Below are 23,890 nucleotides of genomic sequence, written 5' to 3'. Positions count from 1 at the left end.
ATGTGCTGAGTTGCGTAAGTGGCGGTAAAAGTGGATCGTTGCTCGCTGATAAGCAGAGAGCAGATAGTGAACACGGCGGAGCGAGCAGCGGGAAAGGGAGAGAGGAAGGATCTCGAAGCGGCGTAGAAAGAGCCAGTGCGCGCGTCGTCACCGAGGAAGCCGCGATCGACCGAGAGATCGAGTGATCCGACCGAGATGGATTATGCAATAAGAAAGCAGCAGCAGCAGCAGCTGACGGTGGACGCGTCGTCGCGGTGTCGGTGTTGAGACACTCGTCCCGGTCGTCTGGTCCGGGCGTGTCATCGGCATCGGATCCACATCGGCACCGACAGAGGCGATATGAGTTCGAAATTCATAATTGATAGTATGCTACCTAAGTACCATCAGCAGTTCCACCATCAGCAGTTATTCTCAAGCGCGAACCCCGGCACGATCCAAGCGTGCACGACGAGTCCGGCGACCGCTAGCCTAGAATCGAGTCTATCCGCGGCTGCAGTCGCGGCCGCGGCGGTTAACTACGCACAGCAGCACAATTCACCGAGCCCAACTGGCTCGAGCCCCCAGCACTCGGGTAGCTCCGCTTCGACGTCACCGGCGGCACGCACGACGTCCAGCATGTATCCTTACGTATCCGCCGCAGCGGCGCATCATCATCATCAGCAGCAGCAGGCGGTCGCCGCCGCCGCGTTCGGCGCCACGTCCAGCATGGTGCCCGCGTTCACATCCTCGGCGGCGTCTAGCGCTGCCCTGGCCGCCGCCGCCGCCGTCGACGCCGCGACTGTCGGCGACAAGTCCTGCCGTTACACCGCCAGCCTCACCGGTAACGTCGCGCCGACATCGGCCGATCCGATGGTCAACTACACCCTCGGCCATCATCATCAAAACGGTGCTACGCCCGGCAGCCTCGTCTCCTCCGCATCCGCATCGTCGGCCGTCTCGGCCGCGTCGGCCTCCATGGCTGCGGCGGCCCAGTTCTACCACCAAGCGGCTGCCGCATCGGCCGTCGTCGATCCGTTGACGTCCTGCCAACAACCTACCACCGGCCAGCCGGGGATCTCGGACATACCTCGGTATCCATGGATGTCGATCACCGGTGAGTCTATCTTTTTTCTGCAGATCCGCCTTTCTTTCCTCACGCACGTGTCGTCCGAGTATCGCGGGAGAAAAGTAGCGTCGCGTTGCGGCGACGAGAAGCGGTCTCGGGTTCGACGATCTGACGCGGGATCGATCTCACCTTTTGAACAGCCGCCGTTTGGTCAATCGTTCACCTTTTCTAAATCAAATACAGTCGCTGCATCAATCATTTTCCCGCATCTGTAACGCACGCGCACGCACGCACACATACATACGCACGCGCGCTCTCTCGTGTATGCGTGCACGGGTGTGCGTGTATATGTGTGTACTGTGAAATATTCGTTTCGGTTACACAGTTAATTGTTCATACGCGATAAGTAAAGCTGAGCGATATCCAAGTATCAATTTCCCCGCCAGTTGATGGCTCATATAGATTGAATGTTTTTACACACTCTTTCATATTGCACGTAATCCCGAGGAAATGCGCGTGAAAATGATTGCATTCTGCATGAAACTTTCAGCATGCCGTAGCGGCGGGAAATACTCGAGATTGTTCGGCGATTAATCGGTTTAACGTAAAGAGTACGCGATACGAAGTGTAAGTAGCATACGGTTGTATTATCATAAACGATCGTTCAACTATTTACGGACCTCCCGTATGACGAAAGTATCAACGCGCAATTGCCGCGAATATTCGAGAACATTTGACTGTTGTTGCAAAAAAAAAAGAAAACAAAAGAAGAAAGATACAAAATTGCACGTACGTAATCGTAGCTGGGACATTTTCCTTCGTCGATGCGCTACGATTAGATTCATCAAGTGGCCAGCGTCTCCTCAAATAACAGGCTGGAGGAATGCATGAAACCTTGTTCAACTCTTACGTCCAAGGGGGAGGGGGCGAGCCGGGGTGAGATTCTTCTAAAATCAATACTATTGGGTCAAGTGTAGCTTTGTAATTTGCAGTGTCGCGCGGTCTTAATCGCGGTCATTATGAGAAATCAGTCCTTCGATGGGAACATTGAATTTGCACAACGGGTAATCATTGATGAATAATAACACGATGGGGGATTAAGGTCCGAGGTGCTTTCACGTCAGCGCAGTAAACCCCGAAGTTTCTCCAGTGTCGCGCATTATTGTACGTGTGCACTGTCGGAGAGTCTTTGTTCGCCGACGTGTTAGAGCCCGCTTAGAGTACCGACGGTATTTATCGTGTATGTATTCGCAGCGAGCAACAACGAGCCGTTGCCGCGCTTTGACGTTGACGCCTGAAAATTGCATGTCTCGGCGATACCGCGAAACCGTGCGCGCCTTTTCTCATTTCGCGTTTTCCCCCCCGTTTGATACTGTTGTGACATTGTAGCAGCACGTACGAAATAACTTCGAGAAGAGTTTGCATGAACTGAGGGGACGAGTTGGAGGGGAGGGGGGAGATGGGGGGTGGGACTCTCTCTCTCTCTCTCTCTTTGAAGCTCGATGTTTCGTGATTCCGCCGCGGTCTGCACGAGGGCGGGAAGGGGGCTTTGCCGTTTTGCCAGTCGCAATTTGATTTATCCCTCACGGTACGCCGGTTGAAACTCGAGGCATGAAGTTCAATTGCAACAATCGCCGTATTTGTCACATTAGACACGGCAGCGACTTAGCCTGCATTCACGCGACGAACGAATTAACACGCGCCGCGCGCGCGCGCGTCTGCTTGCTCGCTCGCTCGCTTTTCAACCAGTCTCAAGTTATTTACCGTGTCAGGGCAGTTTACAACGAAATTTCTCGTGCGATCTTTCGCCCGTGCCAATGCACTCGCGCGCGGTTAGCGCGTAGTAATATAATGCAAGTTGCACCGTGGACAGGCAATCATGGAATATATTACGATTAAGTTGTAATCATTGAATATGCAAATGGATTTTCCGAGGACCGTCCCGCGTATCAACACGTTATAATAACGCGTGACGTTAACACGCGAACTTTTGCTTTTTTCCTCTCTTTCTTCCGACCTCTTTCCTATATTTTATTACTAATTCGTGAGAGGTGTCATTTTGCTCGCGGCGAATCATGAGCGCCCCCGTGTAATTTCTAATGTGGCGATCGCGTTGATTCCGCGATACGATTCAATCCCACCTTCCTATATTTTATTATTGTTTATTGCGCGTTTCTCCATACAAGATAAATGGCGATCAGAACTAGTGGCCGCTTGTCCGTCCTTGCGTGAAGTGTTTCGCACGTTGTAAATATTATCCGGAGAACCGAACTAATTCTATAAATTACGTCGCGACATTTCGATCGGTGTCATTGATGATTTCGATCATGTGATCCGCGGAATAAGTGAATCCCGGCCCATTTCATTGTGTTGATCTAATTAATCCTACAATGCTCAGATATCAGTACAATCCATTTTTCTCTTTTACGCATTTAGATACTTTCCTACCCTTATATATATATATATATATATATATATATATATATATATATATATATATATATATATATATATATATATATATATATATATATATATATATATATATATATATATATATATATATATATATATATATATATATATATATATATATATATATATATATATATATATATATATATATATATATATATATATATATATATATATATATATATATATATATATATATATATATATATATATATATATATATATATATATATATATATATATATATATATATATATATATATATATATATATATATATATATATATATATATATATATATATATATATATATATATATATATATATATATATATATATATATATATATATATATATATATATATATATATATATATATATATATATATATATATATATATATATATATATATATATATATATATATATATATATATATATATATATATATATATATATATATATATATATATATATATATATATATATATATATATATATATATATATATATATATATATATATATATATATATATATATATATATATATATATTTCTTATCCTCTATTTCAGCGATGCTTTTGCGCATCTTAAAGATCAGCGAAGCGCGCCTGACTTTATTTTTATCCCCTCCCGGTGGCTCAAGTCCTTAATTTTATTTATTTCCGCTTTTCCGTTTGATATATTTCGAGCTTCTCTGAGGAGTTTACGGGTTTTTTCAGCTCTCTTACTGTCATATGTCTATTCATGCGTCAATAAGTTCCTTATCTATTTTATGAGTGCGTAAGAATAACTTTATGGCTTAGGGGTGAGGTGAATGATTCAGCCGACAGCATAGTGTGACGATTTTAGTTCGCGAGGCCGTAGTGGGATCAAAATCACGTCGGCAACTCATAAATCTCCAATTTTTCCTTTTGGCAATTATCGTTCTTCTGAATATCAACCAGTTTATCGTATTTTGATTCAATCATAAGTAGAAATAAAAGATCGCATGCGCGGCAATATATTTTAACGTAGCAATTTTTCTTCATAGCGCAACATATGAATGCGAATGGCTTTTTGATAGATTATTTTGTCATTAAATTGACATATGTATATATATATATATTGATTTAATTACGTATATCGTGGCCGTCGATGGTAAAACCGTCACTTTTAACCGATTGAAATGTTTCTCGCGGTATTTTCTCAGATATTTCTAACGATTAACCGTTTCTCGTTTGAAATGGCAGTGAAACCTTTTAAATGTTCGTGCTGTCTTCAAACGTGCTTCATAAATTATTAATACACTGGCTTAACTTCTCATTGAATCTATTATTAGTCAATTAATCTTTGAGTTTTTGCACATTATTATTCGCTTGAAACTTTACATCGAACTAAAACCTTTGTGAAAAGAATCACGTGGTTTTATTCGCGAAACTTCCAAGTGATCTTCCCGAAATCCTTAAGTACATTTTAGCGTAGCACGTCTTCGAGTCATAATGTAGCTTACGCGTTTGTTACGGGAGATATATTCGAAAAATCTCGAGTCGCATTGTAACCTTAACGTGCATGCGTAGTTCTACAGTTTCAAAGAATTAAATGACAACAATGAAGCGGACCATTCGTTATGTATCACCATCAGAATTGATGTTACAAGAAAGAAAAGGCTATATGTAATTCCCAAAACAAGTGTCATTCTGCCGTTTTAACTAACCAATTTATTTTCCAGATTGGATGAGTCCATTTGACAGAGTGGTTTGCGGTGAGTACAAACTATTATTATTATTACTACTAATTGCCTTTACATTATTACTGCCATTGTATGCGTAAATATTGTTTTGTACATGTGTGTATAGATATATATATATATATATTCCATATTTCTACAAATATACATAAAAAGGCGAGAAATTTTTCGCGGACTGAGAAAAATCTTTGCGTAAGCGTAGCAGTCGCGCGTTATATATTTTTCAAATTGAAACGTTGACGATAAAATAGTGACACATCCCCTCGCTCCGAAAGAGCTTTTTCCCTGGATGATCGCACGATCATCACGACGCGGCCCAGGCAATTAGACAGACTTGACGAATGTTCGGTCATTAATCTACGATGAAAATGATGTAATACTAGGCGCGCTAAGGAAAGTCAAGGTCAACGTCTGAGTCACTTACGTGAATCGTGCCACCAGGCTGCACGCGTTAAATCCTTACCCTATTCATTTATGTTAGTTGCGCATGCAAGAAGGACATGTATATGGGCAACTACACCTGTCGTCACCGTGATAATGTTAGTCGCGAATAATCCCCGCGACTATCTTTTATACAACCACTTATGAGCCCACAATAGCGCAGTAAATACCGATTAGATAAAATTAAAACTTCAGTCGCTGGCTTTTATCGCGATGGTTTGTTTACACCGGGCGGATCATAATTTCAAATAGGCATTGGCGATCACCGTACGAAGTTTCCGCAGCTGCAGCGGGAACATTTAGCCCGGCGGGGAATTACATTCCGATATATTCGAACGGGGAATTTATCTGTTTGTACATACATATATTACTGCCCGATGACTGAAAATACGCGTTCGTCGTTACGATATTATGCATCGATTAACAGCATCTGGATATTCTTGCAGATTTTCGCGACAATTCGCGCTTGCACACTTGGAATTATTCCACTATAAATTCGAGTTCAAACTGTTTATATTAACATTCTGTTAGCAATAATTAATGAATTATTCATATGGTAGGAAAGGATTGCTAAATAATTACTTATATTACTAAGCATTTAAAATGTAATATAGAAATTCCTTTAAATACAAGACGTACGAAACTTAGTTTCAATTAATTCTGCTGTATTATGCATAACAGAATAAATTGTATTATTCTTGAAACATTTTTCTTCGATATCAAAGCTAAAGCAGATGTTTGAGGCAGATAACAAGGATTTATAAACGACAACATTAGCTTATGTAAAATGAGTTTGTAGCGAATTTCTTACGACCAATCTCCATTAGGGTATTCTGTTAAAAAAAATTCGTTTAAGTTGCATTTATTTAAATTGGTGTATAATTTAATTTCATCATCGCCTTAATAGTTGCGATATATTCCAGGTCAAGAGAACAGATAAAGAGAGAGAAGTTCAAGATATAAATATTTCATTACGATTTGACGTACAGTTTCAACATTTTAATAACAGTGTCGCGCTTATCGCATTATTTATTTCAAACTCTCAGCTCAAATTCCCATTTTTCCATTCACACCCATACTCTTCGCCGCTTCCATTGATTTAATATGCGATTAATGCGTGAATGTGTTGCGGATCTGGAATCGGCAAAATGGGTGGCTCTCGGGCTTGTCCCTCAAGGTCGTCCACATATCTCCGGCTAAAATTTGCACCGTTTAGAAATATATAGGCAGATTCGACTATAATCTGCACTACCTTCCTCTGGCTCGCCATTTTTTCCATAGCGTGGTCCCGATATATCATCGAGAGACATCGGTCCACCGGGTGGCATCAGCGATCCCCTCGATTCTCTGACTCTGCGAATTAAGCTTTACAATTTCTGGAACGTTTCGAAGTTCAAAGCTTTAAGATTCGTGGAGCTGCCAAGTTGATATCGTCCGCGACGCGAGTCTAAGTGAGTTGCGATAATTACGTTCCTCTGTCGGACGGCACCGATTCGCACTTGTTTCTTTTTCAACAATACGCGCACAACCGATGAATCTAATATGCTTCCATCGATGCTATATTAATGTACTCGCGATGCTTGCGTCATGTAATTGGAAAGACCTTGTTATTGCATCACTGTCACATGTCGCTAACGCAACGTTGAATATTCAATCCGAAGTCCCGTCGCGTAACGCGGATTTTTCATCCGGGCAACCAAGTGAAATTGCGAGCGAGCCGGGAAGGGCGGTGTAGAAATTTCGAATCCATCTCCGGATAGTGCACGAAGCGCGAACGTACCCTGACGCCACCGGAGTTCAGAGGCCTGCGGGGACGTCTAGCTGGATTACGGTGTGTGTACACGGGGACTAGCAGGAGATAATGTATAATTTATAATCAGGCCGATCCGCCGGCAACGGCGCACCACTACGTACGGGTAGAGTCCACCGCCCCAAAAGCCGCCAACCCCTCATTAGCATTCGATGATGGCTGCCGCGTCCTGCAGCGTCGGTATTATCCCATTTCATCGTCCCTGCCTCCCCTACCTGGACCCTCTCTTTTGCCGCCTCCGATCTCTCGTCGCCGGCTCTCCTCGTCCCTCACGCTACGTATACGTTTTCCTCCCTCGCCCTCGCGTTCGCATCAGCATCCAGCAGGTATCCGGTATTGGCTCGGGAAAAGAATGGGCTACGATCGAAATTTCATCCGGGAAAATTTCATCCGGCGCTCTGTTTTATACCGCGCACAAAACTCTCCCCCGCTCTCTCCCCCACTTTCGCTCCCCGGATCTTCCCGATTCGCCGTTAATACACGCGCCACGTCGGTTTCTTAACGAGCGGGAGTGACCTCGCGTCGCGATGAAATTCGCGATGTCGAGAGATATCGAGGGGGAGGGGGTTGATTGCATAGAGGATCTCTCGATTGCAGACTCGATGGAAGTCCCGAGTCGATGGGAAAATTCGGCGGAGAGTCGGACGGGGGAGAGGGACGAGCTTTTCACGCTCGCGTCGTGAGCGCTGGGCCGGCTTTTGACGTTTCCCGAAAGAAGCTGCGCTTCCGGAGACAGGTCAGAATCGTGTTGTCACAGAGATTATTGAAACTGCAGTTTTATGGGCCTTAAAAGCAGTTTAATTGCCGTTATATAAGTGTTTATGCGCTGCCAGGTTTGGCCTGCGCCACCCCAAACGTTTATTTTATGGTCATACGGCGGCTGCGCGTACCCCATTATGTCGCGTGCCAAAGCCATCAACGCCAGTCAAATCCTCAGAACGGCGGCCGGTCGATTCCCAAATATCGGCGATTCGTTCGCGCCGCCGGCCGGTATCTCACGCGATTCCTTCGCGGATATTTTTACGCTCCTTTCGGGAGAACGGTACGCCCCGCGCTATTCGCCGGGCATTTAATCGGCGCGGTGACGTAAACCGACTAAAATCGTTGAAATTGACTAAATATACAATATAAAAAATTGCACAAGAGTTGCGAATCTCAAAGATATTTTTCTCAAGTTTTCCAAACTGTCGAATACTTAAAGCTTACTGTGAAAGGACTTGAGAGACGGAGCCGTACGGTTTCGTAGACCTTTGCATATATTCTTCCGGATCGTTTAATCTCGATAGTTTTCTCAGTGTTACGTATGCCCCAAAATGTTTCACGTCTGTTCTCGGTGACGCGCGGGACTCGAGTTTAGCAATCTTAGAAGGGAGAACGTACTTATATATCTTGTTATATTAATTCTTCGCATTTTGTTTTACGCTTATTAGAGTACGTTTCCCCGGTAACTCCTTAACTTGTAACTTTTAACCGTGAATTCTTCCTCATGCGGAGCTCCGCTCTCCTTCTCACTTCAAACATTCACCGCACTCTTTCTCACATGTTACGCGTTTTTTTCTCGCCATTCTGAAGGCTATAAAGTTTACCTGAATCGCGGAAGAAAGAGAGAAAAAAAGGAAAACTGCCGGCACAAGAGTCGAAGAGTTTTCTTTTTTTCTTCGGCGTAGTGTAAATCACGGCGTCGTTTCGTGCCGTGTCGGGTGAAAATAAAGGCTTCGAAGATCGTATCTTTTACGAAAATCAACCGTGTCACGTTCATGTTGTGACGCGGTAAGGGGGCGCCAGACGCATCTATGACCCTTCTTCTTTTGCGCAACCGATTCGTTTTCTCCGTTGCATTTTTTTAGGGGACCGGGCTAATACGAGATGCCCCAAACTCGTCCAGCCACATTTTGTTCTCAGGTCTTTCGTGCAATTTCGAATTCAATTGGGAAACAATAGACCACGGAGATCGAAATATGTCGACGAGTTGCATTTCGTTTTCCACCACGAGTTTTAAATGATTTTCACTTACATTACTTGCGTCCACTTATTGCCGTGTCTCTTTGTTGCTGTATTACATTGCTGTAGCGCTTATATACTCACAAATTCGATCGCAAATTTGTAATATGCTGTATTTGAGTACGTGTCGCAAAATATCTTTAAGATTCGAAGCGCAAAATTCATAAGTGCTGGAAAAAGTTTGCTCGGATTGATCGGAGGGATTACAGGATAGAACTGGCTGTCCGGAACATTCGGCTTGAAACATTTCGCGTGTTTCAGCGCGCTGCGCGTTCGCATGATCGCCATTTGTATTTATAAAAGGCCTGAAAAATCGAGATTCACGCACCCGCGGCTAAAACGACGCGCGGATATTGCCCGACACGTCGCGTTGTTATGATGGTATAATTATTTGCGAGGGGAAAAATTTACGACTATTACACCGCTCTGCATTATCTCTCTCGTCGAGCCGCGGCGAGCGTGCTTCTCCCCGCCGATCTGCATGCGAAATCGGAATTTTTATACTTTATACCGCGCGAGGATATCCGCGAATGTAGAACAGCGTTGAAAATCGTACCCTTTACGGACGCGTACCGAAATGTGAATACGCGTAACGATGTTTCGAGTGGAAGCGTATTTTGATTCGTCGCTTCTTGAAGCCCGCCGCTCGGCTCGCCGACTTTGCGTGAACGAAATACGCGAGAACCTAACGAATGCAGAGAAACGTACGATACATCGACGAGCGAGCCGACGAGTCACGGGAGCTCAGAAAAGTGTATTTCGCCGAGTAAAGTGTGTCATCGGGGGAATATTAGAGAGAGAGTCGCAATTTCCTCTTCACCCATTGATTAAAGAACGAGCTATCGCTTTAATGGAGTGTTATGGTGTCAAATGAAACTCTAAACAACGCTATCTATTATCTGCGCGACCGCTGTTGTAATCTCATTAAATTATTTCCAACAGCGTCTCGTACTTATCGCTCGGCGCCGACCTTTTAAATTGATCGCTTGTTCTCGTAGCGGTGTCTGTAAGCCGCTCGACTGGACATCTTCGAGCGTTCACCGCGTTTCGCACGTGGTATTTCGACATCGTAATACGACGAGAAGAACGCGACATCGCGAATAACGGAATTTCACTTAGCATTACGCGGCGCGAGTGAACGTCCTCTAATTATCGCAGGAAGAATCGAGGAGGAGACGACGATGACGACGTTCTCGTTCGGATCGACGCTCGTATCACGGCCGGCCGTCCCGTCGCGCGATCGGGAGATGAAGGAGCCGACGGGGCTCGGAAAGCGCTCTTCGCGGTGGTAGCGGCCTCGGCTCGGGGAAAAACGCGTACGAAAATGCGGCGCGCTGACACACGGAACGACGTTGTCCACGCGAGGAAACGTGCCGCACAGCTACACACCGGCGCGGGATGAAACATGCACCTTTCCGCAAGAGCGTGCTCCTCAGTGTCTCTACGGCGCTGCGGCACGACACGGTAGTGGAGGACGACCCCCGGCGGACACTATCGTAACAAATGCGGCCGTTTGCATAACACGACGACGAGCAATTCGGGCAGGTTTGACGGTGCGCGATATAGACCTTTAGCCATGGATATCCAATGGGAAATACCGGCAAGTTCATAGGTGGGGTTCGCAGGGAAAGGGAGCGTTGGGAGGGGACAAGGGGCGAATCGCGAAACGCGTGGATCCGTCCTCCCCCTCCTCGCTCCCAAGGGCTCCTGTATAATCTATGTCGCGAGATAACCGATGGCGCCGAATGGTGCGTAGTTTTGTCGCCGGTGTTGCAGCGACACCGTAATTGCTGGCGATCAATTACGGCGAGTGTATGAGCATCTCTGGAGACACATTGGAAGGTTTGAGGGGAAACCTGTTCTTGTTGTTGTTGTTGTTATCGGCCGGGTTATTTTAGTTTAGTACAGAGCAAACACTTGCAAGATTTTCGCGTTCAATGCTGGATCGATTAGGTTATGTTGGGTTAAGTTACGAGGTATCTGTAGTTAGCCGGATACACTCGGAGGTTTCGAACGTGTTATTTCGGTGAAGGTGCGACCGGCTCTCCTCCGAACATGTTTGAATAAGTTACTCATTCGGGATTCTAGAATTCATTTGTAAGATGATCCGTTACTGTGAACAACTTCCACATAACCTAACCCAATCTAATCCAACCTATCCTATGCATCGAATTATTCGCTCCTGAATAAAGGAACAGTTACGTCACGGTCTACCGTGACAAAATGTCTTCCTGCTTTTCGTTATGTTTTATAATCATGTCTCGGGAGAAACGTAATACGAGTCCTTAAGATATCGGCATTGGCTAACAAAATGTTCGCTCGCAGCTATCATAATGCTCACCGGTAACCGATGCTACTGATTCACCTCATTAATTCACATTTATAAGGCGTGACCAATTGCATCTGCGAAATTGGATATACGACCGTACCCCAAAATATTGTCGACTTATAAAAACGAGATAGGAAACGTGAACGTTTAGAATTGAGTTTGCTCGCTGTATCTTCGGTTGTTATTCGAATTTTGCAAGTTTAATTATTTCATTGGTAACAGTGATAACGTAAATGAAGAAACGTAGATGAGCGAAATCAGCGAGAACAAGGCACAGGTGACGATCAGTCGAGGACTTTTACCCGACAAAAATATGAAGAGTCGTTACATTTGTTATTATTGTCACGCGAGAAAATGACGTAGCCAAGCGTAATTATAAAAAACGAAACTACGACCACGAAGTGGCGTTAATCAGGTTTACATTGAACATCGAAGATTGTTCTATTTCAAAAGAAGTATCCCAATATTATTGTGATTCAATTGAACGCTTTGAAGACTCCGACGGTAGCAACAGTTCCTGGAAGCGTCACGATAGCGAGGACGGTGCCATACACTATGGAACCATTCGGTTTAGATTTCATATGAATATGTCAGCGTGCTCTTTCAGTAGTCTCGACGTAGCCCCGTTATCATTTGTCTCCCTTGATAAAAACCAAACGCTCCATTTCTAGCTTTTGTGCTGTCCCGTGCAACCCGGGCCGCTCCTTCACTTTCCTGCATCCAGTACTTCAGAATCTACAGACATACGTTATATATCTGGCTGTCATCCGTATGCAAACTAACATATACACACACACACACACACACACTTTCATCTCTGCATCTAGATTCGTTAGTGGTATGCGTTCGAGTACGTGCGCGCGTATACATCAGATTTTTTTTCTGCATTTGCATGCACATACCGTGCATATCTCGTCGGTATGATTCCCAAACAGCGAAATGCACGTCTGCCTCCGTTTGACGTTTGTGTACATATTCACACATTCGCACATTGCTTTTCCCGTTCCATGTAGGAGTTGCCCCCGTGCCTTGCGCCGAGTCAATGGATGGCGAAGGAGAAGAAGAGAGGGAGAGAGAGAGAGAGAGAAGACTAGAGGGTCTGCTAGGTTATAACAGGGACTAGAATCGTTACCAGTGCTAGGAATCGAGTGCGCATGTGCGCGGAATCCCCTTTGTTCGCGTGGTGTGTCCAAATTGAGGCGGAGAACCCAAGAGGAGCAGGGAAGCGTATATGGAAGTGAGAGAGTGTGTATGGCGGGTGGAAGGAGGACTGTTCGGTGCTCTCAAAGGAGATCTTCTGTCTTACAGTTACTGTTATTATACGTATGTTTGCCTAGCAAAGGTTTCCTAGGTTATGGACTATCCGTAGACAGCGGACCGTCTCGCGATTTTGCGTGAACTGTAACTGTAAGCGCGCGGAGTTTTCCATCTTGTTAAAGTTCTCAATGAGGTGACTCCAAATACAATATTAGGACACCGTCTATCGTGAACTGTCACGAACTCTTGGAAATCTGTAACTATTTCTCGGGGATATCTGAATGGAAAGGAGAATCGATAGAACTTCACACTCGCTAGTAGAGTCATTAATTGTAGCCGTCAGCGGTGAGTCAGGCGAATCTTCTCGTTAACGGATCTATTAAATTCGAACTTGACAAGTGGGATTATGACATTAAAGATCGTCCGACAACTCGCGGGAGTCCCACGGTACAATGGTTGTCACGAGATTTGACGTAGTGGTAACGGCTTCGCCAATATGTACGCTTCCGTAAAGGGTTGCCCACACATGGTGGAAGAATGGAATGTAGGTGTGCAGAGCAAACGCATTTAGTTGCTATACTTTGAAGGTTAAACACCTCGAAGCTGTAAAATCCGAAATATAGCCGGACGATTCGGAAAGTTCCGCGACATCTTACTGAGCGGGACATCCTGAGTGACGTCAGTGGGGTTGGTTAGGAAAGGGTGAAAGAGAGATGCACGACGTCGGTTGACACCTCACACTTGTGATATATTTTTCATAATAATATCAATATTTATTGACATTTCAATGGATTTCCGTGGATTTAATTTAACGTTATCATTTGATGTAGTAAAATTTATGTAGCTCGGAGAAATGTGTGCCTTATTGTACTGTATTAACGGAAAACACAAACAAGAATCTCCTGTGGAATCCAATGCAGTTGTGCGTAATACAGTTTTACGAAAATGCGCCTTATTTTACATATCGAGTTCAAACCACGCAGAATCCACCCCCAAATCTCTACCCTTCTACTCTTCTAATGAGTAATAACCCACCCCCGTAGCGTCACTGCTTTTCCATACTTGCTTTGCATCTCGATCTGTATCTTTCGGAAGCTATGGTGACCCAACGTCGGATGTTCTAAATTGCACGGGCACGACTTTTATTAGCGGAAAGAGACAACCGTGGCATTTGCATGTAATGGCACAGGGGGTAGGTAGTAATGGGATGAGGTGGCGCGGGGAGTGTCGGAAAATATGAGAATGGTCGGAAAGAGCAGTGCAGGGCGTGAGTGTGAGAGAGAAAGAGGGAGAGAGAGAGAGAGAGAGAGATATGGTGGGGGTGTAAGGCCATAATTAGAGTCTTAGGGATTCTATAGGGGGTAGCTGTTCGCACTGTTGTCCTGCTACGGCGAGGGTGGGGGCCGTTAGTCAGAATATAGAAGGCAGCAAGGCTCTGTTATGAGCTTTAAAAGGAGGAGGAATGTTTGCCGAAGACACTGTAATGCTTCCATTCTTTATTATAAAATTAAAATTTAATCTCGTTTCGTATCGAGCCTCACCTTCTCGAACGGGATTACGCGTATTTCGACCCTGCTCGGCGTCCGCCGACGTATCTATTTTTAAGAGCCGCGGCAACTGACGGCTCTCAGGGATCCCCTGATAAGGCAAGTTATACGTTAGGCGTGTAATACAATTAGTACGAGAAGCACGCGCATTGAGAGAGTAACGAAAGTTTATCGATCGCTGATAAAAACGCTTAAAACGTGTATTATATGTTTTATCCGATGAAAACCGAGCAAAAATTGCGCGTGTCGATAGTGTGTGTGTGTGTGTGTGTGTGTGTGTGTGTGTGTGATGCGCATACACACGTGCGGGGAATGTACAGTTAGATTTCTTCGGTGTACGGATGATTTATCGATTTTGTGGAAGTGTCCTGCCGTTCGTGCACACACACACACACATGCGCGCACACCCGCGTCTTTATGAGCACTCAATTATATTTATGTGCTACCTACATGCTTGTATTGCGTCCGCACGTGATAGGTGTCATCCGCACGCGATAGGTGTCCTACCAAATTTAGCACTTCCAATGATCCCACCAGGGGAACCGATGGTTCGCGGCGAATTTGACGATCGCTTGAGACGCGTCGACGAATTGGAAAAAGAATAGCCGCAATGTGTCCCTTTGTACATTTCGGGTTTCATTCGCGGTGTCGATCCACCGGCGTCTCTCGTGAGTCCCCGAAATGTGCAAATGCTCGCGTGACTCCTCCCGTCCGGAGTGCACTTTCCATCAGCGCGACTGCTCTGGACCCCTTCTTATAAATTTTCTCGCCGACTTCACAATTTCGTGGGAGATTAGAGGCTCTTACCGGAGCCCGGCGGCGGTACAGTTGGCTGCCGTGTAGGTACGATTCTACACACCGTGAAAGACACCGCCACGGTGCACATCTGGGTACACTCGATCTTGGGGACGAGCCAGTGTTGGTTACCCCTCCTGTACGCGCGCGAACACGCAAGGCGTGTGTGCATGTGGCAGATACACGCCGGATAATGGGTGGCACCCTTATGGATGGCGTTTGGGTTCCACCGGGAACAATGGAGCGAACTTCCCCCTCTCACGATCCATCCTTGTCGGAATCCTTTATTGTCGCTCGGTGTATACATGAGCGCTATACCCTCATATATATATACATACTCACATATATATATATATGTGTATATATATATATATATATATATACACACTCCCGCCCTTCCAGCACTCCCTTCGGTGTACCTGTATGCTTCACACACGAGTCTCCAACGAGCTGTCCAACCAATCAGGATTTAAGTCTATTGCCGGCCGTGACGGACGCTACGCAGCGCGGTGCCCACGCACACGCGCACGTGTCGTGTGCGCGCGCACCTGTGCAGGCCACTTGCGTTTGTGGTGGTGCCTGATATCATGTTTGCTGCTTATTTCACGTGCATGCACAAGCCTCCACGTGCTCTTACGAACGAATTATATAGATTACTCGAGAAATCGTGCATTTCTTTTCGATCACGATTCTTTTTCTTCTTTTTCTTGAACAAGACCGCCATTTTTTTGTCTTACTTTCTTTTTTCTGCAGCAAAAATTGAATTTGCAACGCAACGTTGATTGCGTGCGGCGAATTTTCGGCTTCTTTTAAAATAAATAATGATGAGTCGCAAACAGAAATTTTCTTTAAATAAAGTCCAGCGAAATCGGTCGTTTTCGTTGCACTGTTCGCCGCCGTAATTGATTATTTGTGTATGACATCTCGTGATGTTAATCTCATGATGAAATACACGGAAGTCGAATATCGAGACGGATAATTGAGTGAGTTAATGCGCAAGTGAAGTGTCTCATTCCCCCGAATTTCCCGCGAACAAGCTATTTCGGAAACGTGAGTCGGGCACGCTAGGATGTACGTACGGATATATTAAGAACATTAGCCATGTGATTCGCGAACTACTCACAGAACTCGTATCGTTCTCCTGCTCCTCGTGTAATAACTGAAGAAGCGATAAATCGTTTCCGCGATGGTTAATGTCAGTGTCAGCCCGGCCACTATTGGCCACCGATCGGTGAGCACGAGGATGCTTCGGCTTCTAAATCGGCGAGACCGCTCTTCAAGTTGTTTTCATAATACACCGGCATTACCGTTGTTTTCTCTTCGTTACAACGGCTGAATGCATCGGTAAGGGAAAAGAAGAATTTTTTCGCGCGAGTCGTCGTTCGCGATAAGCGCGTTTCGCGCGTTGAAACCAACGCGATTTCGTCGATGAACAAACTTCACGTGGGGCTCAGGTGTAGACCGCGTTTGCGCGTGTTCGTTTCGATGCACAACAAACACGATTTATCAGTGCGATATTTTGTAAAAGATTACCGCGCGATATTGTATAAAATCGCGTGAAGAAGATTTTCAGGGTCGGTAACGCGAAGTGGCGACCGCTTCAAGTGGATCGGACAGTTATTCGTTCCGACTGGATGAAATAGCTGAGAGAGAGAGAGAGAGAGAGAGAGAGAGACTGCGGTACCGCAATAGCGACAATAGGGCCAGGTCGTCGTAAATCTAGAGAGGCGATTAAATGTCAACCGCGCGCCTGCTGCGCGCGATTTCGGCTCTCCTCACCGGACAACGATATGCGGTATACCGAAAACAATAACGCCGTTTAAACGTTTCGCTTAGCTCGTCCGATTTTCATCCGTGTATTAATACTTCGGCTAGTGCTAGCCTTCTATCCTCCTCGTACTCGCGGCATTCCGCCGTCTCTCGTAAAACAGAATACGGCGGCTGATGTGTTGCCGCGCGCACAATGCGCCGCGCTTTCTTTCGCGTTTTAATACGCGCCGGGATCGGAAATCTCTCTGAAAAGCCGGACCCCGGCCGGAAAATGAAAGCGCGCGATACTTTTTCGCGCAACGGTAATTCGACGGCGGGATTTATCACGCGGAAATAATAACGTTATCTTTAACGATCGTGTAATTTGTGGAAACCTAAGGTTCGCTCGGGTCAGATAATAATGTAAATCTGCCGCTCGCGGTCTTTGCGAGGATGTGTCTCGGCGGTGGCTCGCCGGGGATCGGCGTTTTCCCGCCGAGGAAATGTGTCACGGGTACGCTCGAGTAAGCAGCGGCGGCGCTCGTTTACGGTGCGGTACACATTCGGATTGCAAAATTGCCCAATTAAGCATTAAGGCTAGCCCAAGGGAAGGGTAAAAAAAGAGAGAGAAGCGAAAGAATGTGCACGTCAAAGCTGCTTATTTAAATTAGCGAGTAGATTTAATCGGGGGCCCCTTTCGTGTACCGCTTACAATAATTACCTGCGAACAGCAGCCCGCATAAAATTTACATTAATGCATTTCCCGCGGGTAGTATCGGGCACGTACTGACGCTCGGCAATAAGCATCGGGAACACAACCTTTCCTCGGACACGCGGCTGAAAAACTCGGCGGCGTTATCGGCCGAACCGAACGGAAATTATAACATAATCCACAAATTCCGGCGCGCTCGTGAGCACACGTTAACGCGAGCTTCCCTCTCGTCCGCCTCCTCGGATCCTTTTCCTCCTAGCGATTGAATTTTTCACGTGACTTATGCTTTCGATTGCCGGCGACCGTGGCAACAGCATCTCCGGCGCCGCGCGGGACTAGCCGAATCGGAGGTCGCCGTCATAAAGAGAGGTTCCGAATTTAATGAACGTCAGAGAGAGAGAGAGAGAGCGTCGTCGATGCGTCTGGCGTGTCTAATGAAACTAAATAATCGCCGGCTAACAACAGCCTTGAATTATTGCTCAACCGGATACCTAGCGACGAGGGCGAGACGTGGGCAAAGAAAAGTACGAGGATTAGCCGCATAAATCGTCTCCGGAACTGGAACCGCGACGGAACGGACGACGGAGTTATCGTGGGCATTTTTCCTTCTCGGCGCTGTGTCCATCCCTCTCGTTCATCTACATCTCTCCCTCCCTCTCTCTCTCTCTCTCTCTCTTGTTTTTTTCAGACTCGCATTCCACCTATATTCCCGCCCGCTCCTTTAGCATACCTCCTACTCGGTCCTCCGACGTTCTGGCAGAAGCTGCAGTGACCCGAGACGGCGATCAAGCGAGTCGTGGGTCGTGGCTACGCCGTATCTCCTCTCACTCCACCCCCTCCTTCCACTCCCTCTCTCTCTCTCTCTCTCTCTTCCATCTGGCGAACTGTCTACATTTTTCACCGACTCGAGATTTTATTCGCCCGCAGCGCCGCGAAATTAAGCCGTTTTGAGATATTTATGAATGGATTGGTGAGGGGCTCGCGCACGGTCCCTCCGGCAGTCGAACAAAGAGAGTTTAGGCCGTAAGGCAACATGCCTAAACGCGAGAGGAGAACCTGCGATTTGCTGTTCAAGTTTGGATAGTCGGCGACGTCGCGACGCCCTCATGGAACTTGTCCGACGCACCTTCCTTCGGACGCGTGCGGGGAGGATTTTTTCCAATGGCGAACCTTCTCTCTCTCTCTCTCTCTCTTTCTCTCTTTCTTTCTCTCTCTCCCTCTCTCTCTCTCTCGCTAAAATGGTTCGCAGCACACCCGCGACGAACATCCAGCGGTGATTGTCACCAGATAGCAATAGCACTTTTCTTGCATCACGCAGCCTTTGAAGTTGCTTTATTTATGCGCACAGTATTTCTGAGTAGGACGTTACATATGTGCGTATACAGATAATATAGACTGTAAAGGTTGATTCACACCGCTGAGTAACGCGCAAGAAGATTGCCGATGCCACTTGGTGGATGATCTTCCTCGACGCCGCGCTAAGACTATGTGTGTGTGTGCGTGTGTGTTTACACACAGAGAAGATAATGGAGTTGGAACGAGATGACGCACGGAAAAAAAAAATCATTCGGGGAGACAGAAAATTGCTTACGCTATCGCAGCAAATAAATAAATACGCCGCGGGCTGTTTCTCAAAGTACCATCCAATATTTTAGGAGTTGATTTTTCAGGTTATTTTGTGAAGAAATAAACATACGTGTTTTCATACGAATTTTTCTGTGTAAAATGACCTCTCGGGAACCATCCGCCTGAAATATTGGACAGTGATTAAGAAACAATCTGTACATTTGTTTATTTGCTACGACAGCGTAGAATTCTTCCGTCCCTCTAAATGACTTCGTCTCCTTTCGCGTATGGTGCGTGTTCTTCGGAAAGTACGCACTTTTGCGGATACAACCACGTGCCGTTTTGCTAAAATCTACTCACAGGCCGTTCTGAAAAAGACCGGTCTTATTATTTAACAAACCATTGCGCATAAGTACTGTCCACTTTTCTGTTTCTCAGCCATCGAGTCAAATGACGCGGCGGTGATGATTCGATGAAATTCGGGTGGACGGTAGCACCGTATGAAAGCGAGCATTGTCCGAGGAACTTCCACAGCATTCGCGATTGTACTCCAAGTCCCGAGCTGCGTACTAAAAGCAGACCTAAAGCAAATATTAAACTTAGTATATGGGCGTAATTAGTCGCAGGCCTGCGGCAGGCGTATTCACGATCGCTTCACTTCGGTGTGTGCGTGTCACGCAATGTATCGTTCTTCCGCTGAGTAGCAATGGGTCATCAGCGAAGTTAATCGTAATTTATTTGTTTTCGCATCATTTACACACACGAAACGCTAATTAACACTTCTTACGGTTCTAGATAAACGGTATCTAACTCTTTATATCCGTATGCGCGAGCCCCTTTATGGTGAATCCGGCGCACAAGGGATTTTGCATATTTTTGCGCGTGAAGAACAAGCTAATCTTAATTGGCGACACTTATCGTTGTTTATACGGACGGTATTTAGTAGCATTTCGTGCTTGATTTTGGCGAAAATTTCACTTTCCGCATTGTAATTTCATATATACACACCCAGCCCCGAATAGCGGCGCGCGCGCGCGCATATTATGGGTTAGGCGAGCTTCTATCTCAGCAACTTTATTCCCGGCAAATAAATTCCGGCAACGGCATTAGTTTCTTCGAAATTATTGATAATGCTCGCGCCAGCACTTCGCCGATGGGCCATATTTATGGCGAATGGAGTGGGCGCAATCAAGTTCACCCGTCTTCCAAGACCCAGGCGCGGTGGGCTCCTAGTAGGGTTCGGTAGGGAGGATGCAAGGAAGGGTTTTCTGGCTGCTGGGCTTGCTCTCGCGTGATATGCCGCCAGCAGGATGGAATGGTTTCCCCTCTGGTTGCCAAGGTAACCTATGTCCCACCCTTCGGGCTTCGGTAACCACCCCGTGGCTGCTGCAGCAGACGTACGTGTGCCAAACTGACGCACACGAGTACTCTAAAAACCGCGTTGATTCCTCCAATACAGACACCGGCCGGCTTCTACACGCACGCGGGATGGAAGTGGGATCCGTGAGTGTGGTGAGCTGATTCAGGTACACACGGGCACACCGACGCAAAACCTGGACCGCACTGCCGAGAGAACGGCCATGCTGAATTCAATATCAGCATTCTCTGCATTCTCCAAGAGTTTTCTGCTCGGTCCGGAGCGATACGTACTTGATGGGTCATCCCGCATCGGAAATTGCGCACGTGCGTGTCATTTGAGTACCCGAGCTGCTATAGCGCGGGCTATCGTTATGACACAAGATAGAAAATATGGTGCTACTCACTTAAATCTGTCATAGGGTAATACCCTCGCTATCTGTTATAATCTCATCCCTCGATATATATGTTATTCCGCGAGCTATAAACGGATCGCACGTAATAAAAACGAGTAACCTTGCCCGATTCGATAAGGAAATTGCGAGCGCTCGCTAATCGCTCTAACGGATATTCCAAAGATACACATTGCAGTTAGCTAATATCACATTGTCGATTTATTTATTAACGACGAACGGAGAAAGAATTGTGAGGCGTCGAGGGCACGATTGGATACTTCTCATGATTAGTGGAATCGATTCCTTGACCAACCGCCGCAGTCAGTTTTATTAATTAGGATCCGAGCGAGCGTTATTCTTCCGTGGCTCTTTGATTTCCGATGTTAAATATGCCGCTAATTAAATCACGAATTTAATTTCCACGAAAGAGAACTCACCTTTTCACACGGACGATATTATAAGTTGAAATTCGTAATAAAATGAAATGTTGTTATTTTTGGCACATTTGTGCTGCTTGTCACGAGCATAACTTTCCAGACTTTTCTCCTCTTACCGACGTAACAATAATTTTCACACTTTTCAACGTGTGCCACACAACGCCTCGTATTCTCATAAAATGATGCGTAACAAAAATCTTGCTATCTTTTATTGGTCAGTAGCACGCATTTGCTACATCACGAGGTAATAATATGGCCACTCAGCGTCGTTCTGGGAATGATGGTATTATGGCTGTCCACTCTTTGCACTAAGGAACCGGTTCCTTAGCGATCCTCAAAAGAGACGCTCCTTTCCTGTAGCGACAACCGAAAGTGAAGTTACTTTTAAATTGATTGCGAAACTACATTGTTCGGAATTGAACGGTATCGTTATTACGTGAGGAAGTCGTCCCTAATATAGTTGTCATACTTACGTTTATTCCACCGACGTTAATAAATTGTTACCCGTTATTGTTTTGATTTTAAATACATTCAACGCACGCGCCAACGTACAGTCGCGTGAAATTCGATGATCGTGATTACGCGACACCGTTTAGTTACGTTCGGCCGTTACTATCCGCAAACATCCGACTCGGAACATTCCTTCCCTCTATTCCGCAGGTACGTTTTTTGTCGAGCGAAGTTGTTTTTTACCTGCGTTTTTTAGACGCCGCCCGCGTTTTCGATTCTCACCTAAACACCGTAAAAAACACAAAGTCGCCCGTGTCCGTTTTTTATGCCGTGTCTCCCAGGGAGAAAGTGAAAACGTTATAAAGCACCGCTACAAGAAAGGGTTCCCTGTCAGTAATTTACGTGAGAGCTTTTGGGGAAACTTTCATTTTTTCCGCACATCCTTTTTTTTCTACCTTCTTTTTTAACCCTCGCAATAGGCTAGGAGTCGAAAGTATGCCGTTTTTCTGGGAGAGAAAGTGCGGAGAGAGTTGAGATTTGCGACGGGATGCGAGGAGCATTCGAGGTTGTTCGTGAGGGACAGGCGGTACTTTTAGTTATTTAGTTTAACACTTTGAGAAAAGTGTTATCGGGCCCAGCGAAGTAGCTCTTTCGCTTTGCGATGCAACGTACCGCGTATACAATATATAATTTACGTTTATTTTCACCGAAATATGGAGTATATATACATATATTATAAAATGTAAATCTCGTAATTTTTTCTTTCCATATTAAAGACACCCAGCAGCTCAAAGATTTCTTAACTTCACAAATTCGCCAGTTACTATATTTCTCTATGATGTGTATATATATATATATATATTGTGTATTACCTTTTGTTCTTTTATTTGCGCACCGGCATTTCGATTCGCCGTAGAAAAAGATACGCTTCTTGGCAAATCAAACAATAACTCTCCAAGATACCTAGAGACTATCGAGGGATCTCAAAAATCAGATTTCTTAACATTTTCAGGTCCGAACGGCTGCCCGAGGCGCAGAGGCCGGCAAACGTACACGCGCTTCCAAACGTTGGAATTAGAAAAAGAATTTCACTTCAATCACTATTTGACGCGACGACGGCGAATAGAGATAGCGCACGCGCTCTGCCTGACGGAACGACAGATCAAGATCTGGTTCCAGAATCGGCGAATGAAGCTGAAGAAGGAGCTGAGGGCGGTGAAAGAGATCAACGAGCAGGCTAGACGCGAGCGCGAGGAGCAAGATATGATGAAGAAGCAGCAGGCGGAGAAACAGGCGAAGCTGCAGCAGGAGCAACAGAGCGCTGCCCTGCAGCATCAGCAGCAGCATCACGTAAGCGGCCTGGACAAAACGCAAAGCGATCTTCTGAAGGCAGTCAGTAAGGTACCCACATAGGATACCTTACTGAGCCGACTCTCTTTCTTTTAAAGGAAGACACAAGAGACTGGAGCGGCCTGGACGAAGACACCGATGCGAAGTAGTTGGTAAGATCGGCATAGAAGACCCCGAGTTCTCCTCCTCTCATCTTCGCGCGCGAAAAAACAGGTACGAGACGAAGGCCGACGCGAAGGTTATTGCGATCCTCCTCGAGTCGGTGACACGGTGTGTGAGTACGCGTAGAGAAACCTTGCGGATGCGGTCACCGTCAGTTTTGTATCACAAGGGAGAAGATAGTGAGAATTTAAAGAGATCTGGAGAAGATTTCAAGGAGCGGTCTTCTTCTGCGCGAAACAAGAAGGTACGACGAACGCGCCTTGCCGAGTCGATTCTCTCTCTT

At 45.8% G+C, this 23,890-nt stretch overlaps 1 protein-coding gene across 1 annotated transcript; it reads left to right on the top strand.

The window, feature by feature from the left end:
* Positions 1-339: 339 nt before the first annotated feature.
* LOC106750491 (homeobox protein abdominal-A homolog) lies at positions 340-23,508 on the top strand. The gene is made up of 3 exons (XM_014630868.1): positions 340-1,093; positions 5,233-5,265; positions 23,108-23,508. Exons 1-3 carry the CDS (start codon positions 340-342, stop codon positions 23,506-23,508), a joined length of 1,188 nt encoding a protein of 395 aa, XP_014486354.1.
* Positions 23,509-23,890: the final 382 nt, after the last annotated feature.

This window comes from Dinoponera quadriceps, unplaced genomic scaffold (assembly GCF_001313825.1).
Source record: "Dinoponera quadriceps isolate SergipeBrazil2010 unplaced genomic scaffold, ASM131382v1 scaffold5809, whole genome shotgun sequence".
NCBI lineage: Eukaryota > Metazoa > Arthropoda > Insecta > Hymenoptera > Formicidae > Dinoponera > Dinoponera quadriceps.
Note: the sequence above shows the minus strand (reverse complement) of the source record. Positions and strands in the feature narration are given on the sequence as shown.

Coding starts and splice junctions, on each gene's coding strand:
- LOC106750491 (XM_014630868.1), top strand. CDS start 340: ATGAGTTCGAAATTCATAATTGATAGTATGCTACCTAAGTACCATCAG. Junction 1,094..5,232: donor TCCATGGATGTCGATCACCG/GTGAGTCTATCT, acceptor TTTATTTTCCAG/ATTGGATGAGTCCATTTGAC. Junction 5,266..23,107: donor ATTTGACAGAGTGGTTTGCG/GTGAGTACAAAC, acceptor TAACATTTTCAG/GTCCGAACGGCTGCCCGAGG.